We start from the raw sequence: 12,972 nt of genomic DNA on the forward strand, positions 1-12,972 counted from the left end.
GGATGTTTCATGATTCTCAGCTATACAGCATTATTCAGAGAGAGCAGTGGTTCAAAAATGGTTTTATGTGTATGTGTCTCTGTCTGTGTCCAAATGCTATGTCATAGGCATTTTTCCTCCATTTGGTTTTTCCTTTATAGTTTGTTGAGTCTATTTCTTTTGATTAATCATGGGATCTTATTAAGAAAACCCTCTAATGTTCTGCTTGCAGCATCATGTTGCCATCTGCACAGTGTCATCCATAAGTAGGAGCCTCTAGAGACCTTTATCATCAATAAAGAATCCTTCCCATTTTATCCTTATTCAAGTCAGTCTTTATGACAGTGCAGAACTTTTGGCGAGCTGTCTCTATTTTATACCTTGTGACTATATTTAAAAGGTCATTGAAAAAAGTTATCAGTGTCTTTACATTTATTAAAATGTCTTAGTCTAGATATTAAATTCCTTGTTAGAACAGAACTTTTTAAGGCTTTTTTCCTCTGTTGATTCAAAAACTTTGTATTTTCAGAAAGCGAGCATGGATCTTACATTATCTATACCTTTCCACTGAAAATGATAATTTTTTTTTTTTTTTTTTTTGTATACCTTTTTATTTACAAGGTATATGCTTGGGTAATTTGCTCATAGACATGATGATTTTCTTTGGTTGAACTTTACCTCAGGTCTTCCCAACTTAAGTCCAATGCCTTCCCCACTCTGCTGTGCTTGCTTTCTCATGGACCAGTAATTCAGCTCAGTATGAAAAGATTTGGTATTTTGGTGTTGTTTCTTATCCTCTAATTAATAGTTTTCAAGAGTGATCTAAATGCCAAGTCATAATCACCTGTGCCTTCTAGTGGAGGCTTAATTAAAAGCTCATTTTTACTTTGGTCAGAATCATTTGCCAAGCATTTTTTTTTTTTAATGTATAGTTAGATTTTCTAATGATACATGAAGGAGGATTAATTTCAAATCTGTAAGCTGCTATTCTATCTCTTTGATTTTTTGCAGGTGTCTGTGATCAGAGTTTTGGGATTCATGTTGCAGAGCTTGCTAATTTTCCTAAACATGTAATAGAGAATGCCAAACAAAAGGCCCTTGAACTAGAAGAATTCCAGCATTTTGGAAAACCTCAAGAATCTGATGACACAGAACCAGCAGCCAAGAGATGCTACCAAGAAAAAGAGGTTTGTCACTTTGTAAATATAGCTATTTAAGCTGACTGACAAGACTAACGACATAATGAAATTTAACACAGCCACCATATTGCCATCCTAGAAAGCATGACTATTTCCATAATGAATTATCTGACTGATGATAATTGGCATCTATAGAATCTGCTAATATACAACAACAGATCAAGTATTTATTAAGCATATAACTATGAGCCAGGCCATGTGCTTAGAATTGAGGACAAAAAAACAGGCATAAAAGACAGTCTCTACTTTCAGGAAACTCACGTACTACTGGGGGAGATGGAAAAGTAGCCCAAGGAGAGGAGAGTGTATACTTTTGGTCAGGGCTGCTCATGAGAAAGTGTGCAAGTCCAGAGAGTGAAGTGAATAGGGCTGGAATCTCTCAGGAGAGTAGTCCTAACTTTCTGTTTCTGATATATCTATATATTCAGAAGAAAAAACAAAGAGAAAAACTTCAAAAATGGAGAAACATGGTCCACCTTTTTATCAATCTAAGTATGAGTTAGATTAACATTAGGAAAAGAATAATACAAAACAGTTAAGCATTATTAAGTAAGTACCTTCTGTGGTAAGAAGGAAAGGTCCCATTGAGGGAATCATCATATACATAGAAAAGTAGCTGTGAAATAGTTAGAAAATGGATATGAGGTCATGGGGAAGTGATGTAGGAAGCAGGTTGGGCCACCCATGTTAGCTGTGCAGATGCTGCCCAGGACACTGATGGCGCTGCAAGGCGCTGACCATTTTTCTGTGAGGGAACAAAACTGCCCTAAGAAATAGGCAGAACTGTAAACATTGTGGTTTTATCCAGGGGTTTACCTCCTTTACCAACATACGGTGTCTTTAGTAGAGAGGCTGACAAGCTCTTCTCCCGTCTTTGGTGAAGCTTTTTTGCACTGAGGCAGAGTGATCGTTTGGCACATGATCCTTTACCAAGCCAGTATTTGAAACTGAGCCACTGTGATGGATCTTGTCCAATTGTACCTTATTAATATGACCTTGGAAAATCCAGAGGTTAGCTATTTCCCTATTGAGACATGTTTAGTATGTCTTCAGGGAAGGATCCAATAGATGTATTAATTGAGTACCGATAGTAACTTAGAAAAGATAGTGGTGACAGCATTGTTTTCCCGGAGAGGAGATCTTTAAAAGACAGAAAGAATTTGGAGAGACAAAAAAGGAGGATATGAGAATATTCCAGGCTGCATTAATCAAAAAATCTTCTCTCTCTCTCAGTCAGTCTTACACACACACAACCACAACCCATCCTTCAAAAATGTTACAATGGAATCGTATAGTGTTTCTCAAATGTCCTTTCCACTATTAAAAATTGCCCCAAAAAACCTCATAGATCTTTTGTTTCTGTGGGTTGTATCTATTGATATTTACTGTATTAGAAATTAAAATGTCTTGATATTATGAAAATATTTTTTATCTACTAGATCCCCTGGAAGATTCTTAGGGATTCTTGGTGAATACAGACTATACTTTCACAACTGCTATATAGTTTTTTAGCATAAACTAAATAATGAAAATAAATGGGAAGAGTTTAGTTTTTGCCTCCTAAGTTTTATTCTTTTATGTTCAGATGTTATTATTTTGATAGGTGATGTTATAAAGTATTATTATGGAATTATAATTTCAGCTATTGTATTCAGATTTATGATTTTGTTTTCATAAGTAGGAACATAATAGATATCAGAATTCTTTCATATTAGAATGAGATATTTAAGAGCCACAAAGGCATTGGATGTTATTTGCACTGCCATGATGTTAGATAGCTAAATCTGGATGTTCTGGTTAATTGAAATGCTTTTCAAAATGTTAGGAGTGGTGTAGAAAAATAGATGTAGTTGATGTTTCTTCTTTCTCACCTGGTACCTTGCTCCTCAAATTCAGTGATATTTTGTTCCTTTGTGAAGGAAGATATTTTTCATTTTCTTCAGTAATTGCTAGGGTTCTATACCTCCTATGGATGAAAAAATTGAAATAGCCTCCTGTTTGCATTAGTGTTCTGCATTGGGAAACATATATCTAACAATCAAAGGGATCTTACCTACTTATTCCTATTAGAACAGAAGATGAAGTGCTTTATAAATCACATAAATAGCAAATAAGAATTTTGGGTTTCCTGGGTTCTCTGACGACCTCCCCCCCAACCAGTTCTCCTGTCACTATGCTTTTTGCTTAGAAACCTGCTTAAAAAATAAATACAATCTTTGGGCCACAAATTGGGTTATGATTGCTTTTGAAATGGGCTTTAAACCTGAAGATACTGAGCTTGTTGAGAGGCCCTGGACTTTGTTGATAACTGTATTAGTCACCAACATGCATTCTTTCTAAGAAATGAGTGCAGTGTTTAGTATTACATGTTAATGAAACATAATTCGTGGATTTGGAGAAGATATTTTAAGATCTAATTGTGTGCTCCTTTTTTTTTTTTTTTTTCCAGCAAGGTGAAAAAATAATTCAGGCATTTCTGAACAAGGTAAAGGAATTGCCCTTTGCAGAAATGTCAGAGGAAGGTATCAGAACCAAACTGAAACGACTGAAGGCTGAAGTGATAGCCCAAAATAACAGTTTTGTGAATGAAATAATTTCACGGTTAAAAGTTACTCCGTGAAAAACTCCACAGTGGAATGAACAAGTTTTGTAGATTTTTTTTTTTAATTGTAGAAAGTCCCCACTGACTATGTTAATGCTTTTGTAAGGTTTTATATTTTTCCCCTGGTGTTTTAGAAATGGATTCACAGATTACTGAATAAAACTTTAGTATTATGTTTCTTTAAATCATTTGTGTAGACACCTCTTTTGAAAAATGAAAGTTTTATATAGAGGAATTGATATAGAATTGGAAGGGGATTCATAGTCCAACCTCCGCATTACAAAGAAGAAGAAAAGAAGAAGAAGAAGAAGAGTTAGAGAGAGCCCAGGATGTTGAATTATCCAAAAACAGGAAGCACTACCCCTGCCCAGTGTGAACAAGATACACAGCACCAAGCACCGTTGTGCTGAGCCAGAGTGGGATAGTTAGCCCTCAAGATAAAACATCCTAAATGCCTTTCAGACAATCAAGAAAATGATTTGACTGTGGAGTTCTATTATAACGGTATTAAGGACTTTTTGAAATTCTTTTTGTTTGGGCAGTAAAGTACAGAACATGTGGGTCTGGGAAGATCATGTGACGTTTTGTATACTTTAATATAGTATAAGCTTTTCTAAAGAACACATTATGCGTAATAATCATAGAAGCACAGACGTATGAACTTTCAGTTATGCAAAGAGATGAAAATTAGTTAATCCCTTCAATACACACCAGGTGGTAAATATTTAACAAGCCCCTATCACAGATGGCAGTTGCTCAGAATTGAAGAAACTTAGAAAAACAAGTCCTTTATCAACTTAGAGCATAGTAAGCTAAACATGATATCTAGAGATACATTTATAACTCCTCCATTTTACATGTAAGGAGATAAAACCCAGAGAGGTGTGAGACATGCCTAATTTCACACACTGAATCTGTGGCAGAAGCAGCGCTTAGAACCAGGTCTTCCAGCAATCAGTCCAGTGTTCTTCCCGTTTACTATCCATTACTTCTTGAAGTGACTTGTTTTCTGCTCAAATCTAAACGTTGACAAATTATGTCAGTAGGCAAAGGTAACAAATAACCAAGTGCTTCTACTTCCACTGTCAATTTTCCAGGTTTTACAAACTTCAATGAAGTTGGCAAGTAGACATATACATACCTGCCTTTTGCCATTCTTGTTTAACTTCTTTGAGAGCTTATTTTGCTACTTATGAGCAATATTAACTATTTAGTTAGACTGAAATTTATGGCCATAATAGGACTTGTTGATTGTTTGATAGATTTTCTATGGATTTAATTTTCCATGTTGTCCTTTCCCATTATTAACTATGGATGATGCTAACATTGATTTTACTATCTGGATAGTACAAGCTATGTAACTGGGGAATAGAGCAGACTTGTAAATAATGTATTTTTTTTAAATGTTTTTGAAAAATTGTACTTCTGAAAGACAGAGTTGACTATCAGTATATATGCAAAAAGTGATGAGAATTTTGAGCTTAAAATTCTATTTAAATAGTCTGTCTCTTGGTAGTGACAAAAGGAGTCTTGTTTAGCTCACTGTGAGTGAAAACATGGTTAAAATTAAAATCATCTTGTAGCTTTAATTGCTGGTGCTCAAAAAAATTGTGGTGCTTTGATTCCAAGGACAAAATTTGCAATGCAGTAAGCTCTGGTAAATCAACCTGCTTGCAGTTCTATAAAGAAGATTTACTGTCTAGTTTTGAGACACTTTGAAAATGAAAAGGCACATAATAGACCTGCTTAAAACCTTTCAGAGACCCAAGTTTTATTTATTTTGTGAATATGCTAATGAGTTAACTCAGACCTTCAATTATAATGGGTACTTTATATTGGAATCACATGTGTAAAACAGAAGATTTACCAATTTGTGACCTTGTCATGGACAGCTTGTGTTTTATTTTAATTGTAATGTACTTCAAGCTCCCCCTATCACCATCTGCAATAACAACAGAATGGTACCCAAAATACAGATGTTATTCAAAATTCAGGACTAAACTGTGCTGTTATTACCAAGAAAGCTGGGGACCATTTACCAGAATCTTTGTGAAAAGACTTTTTCCTCATTCACACTACGTGTTTTCAGAAACTTGGCTCTGAGATTCCATTAGAGATGCAATATCTTTTTGTAAATGGTGTTCTCTGCTCTTTTCTCTCTTTCTCTCCTTAAAGATGCTATTTAGAGAGAAAATGTCTTTTGGGTAAAAGAGACCTTTGTTACAAAGCACAATGTGTTTTGAGGCACTGTGTACTTATTTGGGGGCACAATTTTTTTTTGTTTGTTTATCTCAGAGTTCCATGTATATTAAAGGCACCTTGTGAGGCTTCTTGAGTATTAAAAGCATCTTGGTCTTTCTGTATTTAATCTTTTTGTGAAATGGCTTTTGTCTATAAATTGTGTTTCTCTGCTGCTTTGGGAATTTCTTGATATTGTTACTTGTTAGTTGTATTCTTTGGGGGACATAGTGTGTAAAGTGTGAGGGACCTCCTGCCCGTGGGTCCTTGGATCCTTGGATAAACTGGGGGGCTGCTTCCTGGAGAGCTTCCTTCTCTTTTCTCCCTTCAAGATTTCTTCATACCTTGGGCCCAAAATTTGTCTTTACTTAAACCCTAATTGCCAATTCCCCCTTATTTTGGCAGGTGCTCCAGTTTGTTAGTGCCTTTTCAGCACCCACTTTCCTTTTCCCCTTTGTCCTTTGTCTTCACATAAGATCACGTTTTAGGATTTATTCACATGGGAAATGAAAATCCCCAACCTCTATACCCTGGTAAGCTAATTAGGGAAGTGAATGAGAGAGTATGTGTGTGTATGTGTATGTGTGTCTCCAATGGCTACCTAAGCTTTCTAACCATTTTTTTTTTAAATAGCTTATTTTCAAAATACATGCAGCGATAGTTTTTAACATTCACCCTTGCAAAACCTTGTCTGTAACCCATTTCTTAATGAAAATTTCCTAGTCTTAATTTTAATCGTTTCTAGGCTGAAAACTGCATGTCAAGTTATCTGCGGGAGGATGGAATCTAAACTCCTAGAACATCCTTTTGGAATTTTGGACTGTATTCATAGTCATAGATTTAGAGCTAGAAGGGACTGCAGAGGTTTCTATTTTACAGATAAGAAAGCTTGAAACCAAAGAAGTGAGGATTTACTGTCATACAAAATAAGTGAGATCCTACATTTGAACCCAGCTCGTCTTAATTCAAAGCTCTTTGCAATATGTTACCTTGCAATTCTTCTGAACCTAGACTCACTTCAGCCATTTGGAAAGCTTCTGGGGATTTAATGAAATTTTGGTCTTTCAATCATAATATTAATGGATTAACTAATTTTCCCTCATAAGACAAACAAGGAAATATAAATAGGCAAAAGGGACCATGTTCTTGGCTCATATCAGATGAATTTATAAGAAACTAGAGCAAGCTCATTAGAAATGTATATCAAAGAAACATGCCCTGCTCTAAATTTATTGATGCCCAAGTTTTCTAGGTTTTAATTATACTTCCCTATGCCTCTATATCTCTCCTACGGTTTAATTTTCCAAATCAGTAACAACTGCCAGGAGCCTACTCTGTGCAAGATATTGTTAGTGGATAGTGCTGGACTTGTAGAGAAGACCCGAGTTCAAATGTATTCTCACATTAACTGTATAATCCTTGAAAATTACTTCACTTCTGCCCAGAGATTCCTTTTCTCTAAAATGGGGATGATAATAGTATCTACCTCCAAGGATTATTGTGGTGATAAGATAATATTAGTAAAATGCTTTGCAAATCGTGAAGTGCAATTAAAATGTTATTTCTCCTTTTAAATTTGAATTAGGGCATATAAAGGGTGGATAGAATTTTATAAGAGTGACACATGGAATAGTTTGAACAAAAACAAAGGGTCAGAAAGCTAAGGGTATTTTCTGGAAGCAAAGGAGACTAATTAGATTTAAGTGTGGAACATATGGAGGAGTATATAGAAAGGGCAGGTGCTTCCAGATTGTGGAGAAACTTGAATTACAGGCAGTAAATTTGAATAATTTAGGTAATAGGGAAGTGCTGAAGATTTGTTTAGAGAAATGGTTTTCTGTGGATTACTGCAACAGAAGGTATCAGGCTTTGTGTTTTATAACAGAAAAATGTGAAAATAAGGTAATATCTATTTGGATATAAAAGAAACTACAATCATCCCTAGCAAAACTGATACTGGAAATTTTGCAGATGTACCCTTGTCAATATGGTTACATGGTCTTGCAGAAACAAAGCATTAGGTGAAATAGCATTACAGGAGCAATTCCATATAAACAATGTGCTTTCACAGATTCTTATATCACAAGGAGCTTGCTCATAATAATGTATTATGGATATTAACAGTGACAACATAAGGTTACTGCCATTTCTGCCCCTTTCCTCTAAAGGTTGTTGTTCTGTTCTGGTAGTTAACTTTTTGGGGAAATTTTTTAGTCTTGATATTCTCCCTGACCCAGCATGGAGTCTTGTACAGCACACATGTAAACAAAACTTTATGAACTAAAATTTACTTGCTGTATCAGCTTTCATTCTGAAAAGCAATTAAATCTTGCTGTCACCTCTATGACATCCCTCTTTTCCCCTTTCTCAACCCATTCCTCTTACCTTCTTCTTTTCATTGCCTTTTTAGGACCATCAAAACATAACAGAACCTCTCCTAGGCTTTTTGTCCAAATGAACTGATGGGACTTAGAGGGAACATGTGCATCATCTCTCCATATTGTATTGTAAACAGTTTATCCTTAATAATTATTCATTTGTATTTGCCTTTTTTGCTTCTTGTGGTTATTTCAAAATACGTAGCTCTTACAGTTCACCCTTATGTGGCCACTGTTAATGTTTGTTAATAGTATCCATGATACGTTACTGTTTGGACCCAATTTTTCTTTTTCTTTGAGTCTTTGCTCTTCTTGGTTTCTATCTTGAGCAATAACTTTTTAGGATGAGATCCTTTGTCTCTTTGCTCATTCTTACAGCCTCTTTTTCAAATTAATACTTTATAATGGCAAAGCTCTGCACACTTCTGGAGGTGATGTCTAGGCCGGTCCTCCTGCTGCCTCCCGGGACCATTGAATATTGTGGTATCCCAGGATCTCTGGAAGAGCTCAGGATCAGGAGTGCTCCCCCAATCCTCTGATCCAGGGTGAACATGCTAGAAGGGCATTGCCTTGGTTGGAGTTCCAGCTGACTTGCTAATCACTGTCAGCCTGCTGAAAAGCTCCATTGGATCCATGACTGAAGTGCAGAGGCCCCTTTGGATTTCTGGTTTCTCCATCAGCTTTCAGGCTGGAAGCTAGAACTGAGGCCTTGCTCCACTCCTAAATCTTCGGCCTTTGCCACTGCTTCTCTCTCAGTATAGGCCCCGGGCTCTTGACTTCACCTTGACTTGCACCATCACCACTAGTCACAGGTTGTCATCTCAGCACTCTGGACCTGGGAACTGGAGCTGAATAGTGAGGAAGAGTTTGTCACTGGCACCTATTGAGGCTCCTCTCTGTTGTCTCCGAGGCCTCTCTGTGCTGGTACCAGCCTTTCCCTGTGCTCCAAGTCCTCCACGGAGTCTTTCTTGGCCAGATTCCTCTGACTCTGCCAGCCTGGGTTGGGAAAAGAACTCCTGATTTTTTTCTTGGATTTTAGAATGAGGACTTGGTCTGATGCATTTTCTAGATCTCTTTGGAGGAGTTGCAGGGCAAAGCTTGGCTGCACCTCAAGCCAAGAGCTTTTAGATGTACATCAGCCTTATATAGGAGGATATATTTTAAAGGATAACACAAAAAAAAATCCTTTGAAAAATCTGCCTATTTCAGTATGAGGTTTTAACACCACCTTTACTTCCTGGAGCACGAAATGTTACAACCTCATTCTGCTGATTTTCCCTCCTTACCAGGAGCATTGTTTTGTATGAGAACAAACAGTTCATTGCCCAAATTCTGTAAACCTTAGATGCCTATTTTTGCTTTGGCAGATGGTTCGTTCATTTAGAAGTGCTTATACACACCTACACTCACCCACTCAAGCATCTCTCCTTTTCCCCCAGTTACATCCAAAGTTCTTGGAAGTGAAATATTTTGGTGAACTGTGAAGGCTGTGGTCTCTGGAAACTTGGATTAAGGGTTACCTGGCCATTGCTTCTGCCATGAGTTGTAAAGCTGAAAGAGAGTTTTAGGAACATTTGGGCCAATCTTTCTATAAATGAGGAAATTTAAGACTAAAGAACTTAAGTGATTTGTCCAAGATCACCAAGAAATAAAGTAATGGAGCTGGCATTTAAACCTCTGGGTCTTTTGATTCCAAAATTTAGTACTTTTTTTTTTGGACTTATTCTTAGCATCTAGTTCCCACCCACATAAAGGTAATTATTAGCAGCTGTCTTAATGGTTGAACTTTGTGGGGAGGGGAGAAATCAACTTTCAGGACAGTTTTTTTTTTTTGTAAGTTTGAACAGTGGCAACAAATTGCTTAATAGAATTATTAATAACATAAAACAAGTGATTTTTTTCCTATTATTAACATTGGACACATTTCTTTGGGCTTTTAAAAAAATTCTTGATAATCAGTTAATTGCTCTGCTTGTATGGAAAGAGAACTAGAATACAAACATCTAAGAGTACTTCTGGGCATATCAAAAATTAAATTAAATTTAATTTGACTACAAACGTGTGTGTGTGTGTACACAGAGATGCATTGTAAGGGATTGGAATTAAGCTCTCTCCCTCACAAAATCTGAAATTTAGAAAGAATATCAGAAACCAGCTAGTCCCATCTCATGCCTGAACAAGAATACTCTCAATAACAAACCTAAAAGTGTTTAATTTGGGGGGGGAGGCAGTTGGACTAGGGTCATACAATGTCTCCTGACTCCAAGGCTAGTCTATATTTACCACGCCACCTTTTTTTTTTTTTTTTTTTTTAATAAAAGTTTCTCCATACATCATAATTAAATGTGCTTCTCTTCAGTTTCCTTCCCTTGGGAGTTCTGATGTTTGGATTAGAGTTGGATGGCTTCCATGGAAAGTGGCACAAGACCAACTATAAATCCCTGGGGCCTTCTTAAATTGACTTTGAGGGAGTAATAATTCTTTATTGGGTTCAGCCTATCAACAAGTTCTCAATCTACCTATGAATTGTGACCTGACTCATATGTATTTCTAATCTACCCACAAAAAATCTGTCAAATGATTTAAAAAACAAAAAAGAAGAAACTTCTCATAACATTTCTCTGATTTGCCAGTTTAGAAAACCCTGTCAAAAAAGGAAATATAATTATTCTGGTATGATGTATTGTAGAGGGTCATAGTGGGGGAACTCTGAGTGAGGTATGAGACCCTCCAGCCCAGCAAGGGAACCTGCTGATGTGTCTGGTTTGGCTCCCCATCTCCACTAGGGGTATTTCCACCTTCCTGAGAAGTCAGGGGCATGACAACCTATATTGTAGTAAAGCAGAGTTATACTAATGGGACAAGGAGACATCTGCACACAATAGCAAGTTGTTTATGTGGTCCCGTGTGGATGTGCAGTATCCTATAGTTAGTTATGTAAGAATATTAAGATATATAAGACTGAGGGAATTTTGATAAATGAACTCCTGTTTTGATCATCTTGAGTTCCATCCTTTCACTCCTCATCCATGATCAGAATTGGGGCTGGTACTGAAATCTTCCAGTGAGCAGGTGCAGACAATGTATGAAGAAATCAAACAGCTCTTAGTTATCACTGATTTTTTCAAATGTCTTCAGATGTAACCATCTTTTTAACAATATTCTAGAGCAATGGTTTTTGAACTTCAGTATCCCTTTACACTCTTAAAAATTTTTGAAAATGCCAACAGTTTTTATTTATGTGGTTACATCTATTAAATCTGTTTTAGAAATTAAGGAAGATGTGAAATTTATGAAATTTATATTAACCTCTCGGACCCACTTGAAAAGACCCCAGTGATTCCCAGAGGTTCCTAGACACTTTGAAAACACTGGTTTGGAATTTTGCTGGAAATTGAAGTTAAACTTACTAGTTTACAGTTATTGGAGCTAATCTCTTCTTTTTTTCTTTTTCTTTTTTTTGGATGCATTTGTCCCTTTTCCAAATCTTTTGGTACCTTTTCTCCATCTTTTGAAGGTCATTGAGAATAATTTAGCAACCACATTTGCCAATATTTTCAGTTCTTTAAGTTTCTTTCCTATTTTGGATTTTAGCTCTCTTGTTAGTTATTTTTGTTCTGTCCTGCATATAAAGATCACTTTTCTTGGCAGGACAGAAAAACAAAAGCAAAATATTTTTCTCCCCTGTAATTCTATGTGCCTTGAGGAGTAGCAGTCCTGACCTTTCTTTGATGCTTCTCTCTCTCTCTCTTTTCTTTTTTTGCTTTTCTGTTTTACAATAAAGCGTTAACCTGCCCCTTCACCCCCAAAACCCTTGTTTTCTTTAGCTTTGTTATTTAGCTTTAGCTCATTTTGAGCTTTCACACTCTTCATACTATTCATAAAATTCTTTGCCACACTTCTGTATTTGGCCTTGATTATCCCTCTAAGTGTCGCTGTCTGTTTCCATCTATGTATTGTACATGTCTATTACAAATCTATAGTGATCATTGTTCCCTCCCAATATTTTTGGACTATTTCTCCTTTTCCCAAATTATTTCTATTTGTGTCTTCAGATTTTCATTCTTGAGAACTTCCCATCCATCCTAAACTTACTTCTCTCTATAGAGTTATAGTCCATGGGATTCTGTTTATTCTTTCTTTGAACCCTTCAAAATTTGCTTTCCATAGTCTAATATGCAAAATCTGTCTTAGGTCTTACAATCAATCACTGAATTTCTTCAAAGACATCAATGATTTTACAGTCACACCGACTCCATCTTCATTGCCTTCAAACCTCAGTACCTTCTATACTGACTCTTAAAGCAAGCTTTTACAAATGTTTGTTCACCGGTTCCTGTCTCCAGTTTCCTCTGTCCAATCCATCCTTCACATTTCTGCCAAGCATTCTTCCTAGCACATGTTGCTTATCACATCATTCCCATCACCCACGTTCGCAACCTCATTCCTTAGATCAACTCTTACTCTCCACACCCAATCCCCCTCCATCTTACTCATTCCTTTCACTCACATGGACAGTGCCCCAATTCAGGCCCTTTACCCTTCTTACCTGGACAACTGCCTAGCATCTCTCTGC

General features: G+C 36.5%; 1 protein-coding gene across 1 annotated transcript in view; it reads left to right on the forward strand.

The window, feature by feature from the left end:
• Nucleotides 1-6,148, forward strand: part of MSH2 (mutS homolog 2) — a 67,379-nt gene extending 61,231 nt beyond the window's left edge. Inside the window, exons 15-16 of the mRNA XM_031950444.1 lie at nt 991-1,166; nt 3,628-6,148. Of these exons, the coding sequence (XP_031806304.1) occupies nt 991-1,166; nt 3,628-3,798 (347 nt within the window). The 3' untranslated portion in view covers nt 3,799-6,148. The remainder of the gene's footprint in view (nt 1-990; nt 1,167-3,627) is intronic.
• Nucleotides 6,149-12,972: the final 6,824 nt, after the last annotated feature.

The sequence above is a fragment of the Sarcophilus harrisii genome, chromosome 2 (genome assembly GCF_902635505.1).
Source record: "Sarcophilus harrisii chromosome 2, mSarHar1.11, whole genome shotgun sequence".
NCBI lineage: Eukaryota > Metazoa > Chordata > Mammalia > Dasyuromorphia > Dasyuridae > Sarcophilus > Sarcophilus harrisii.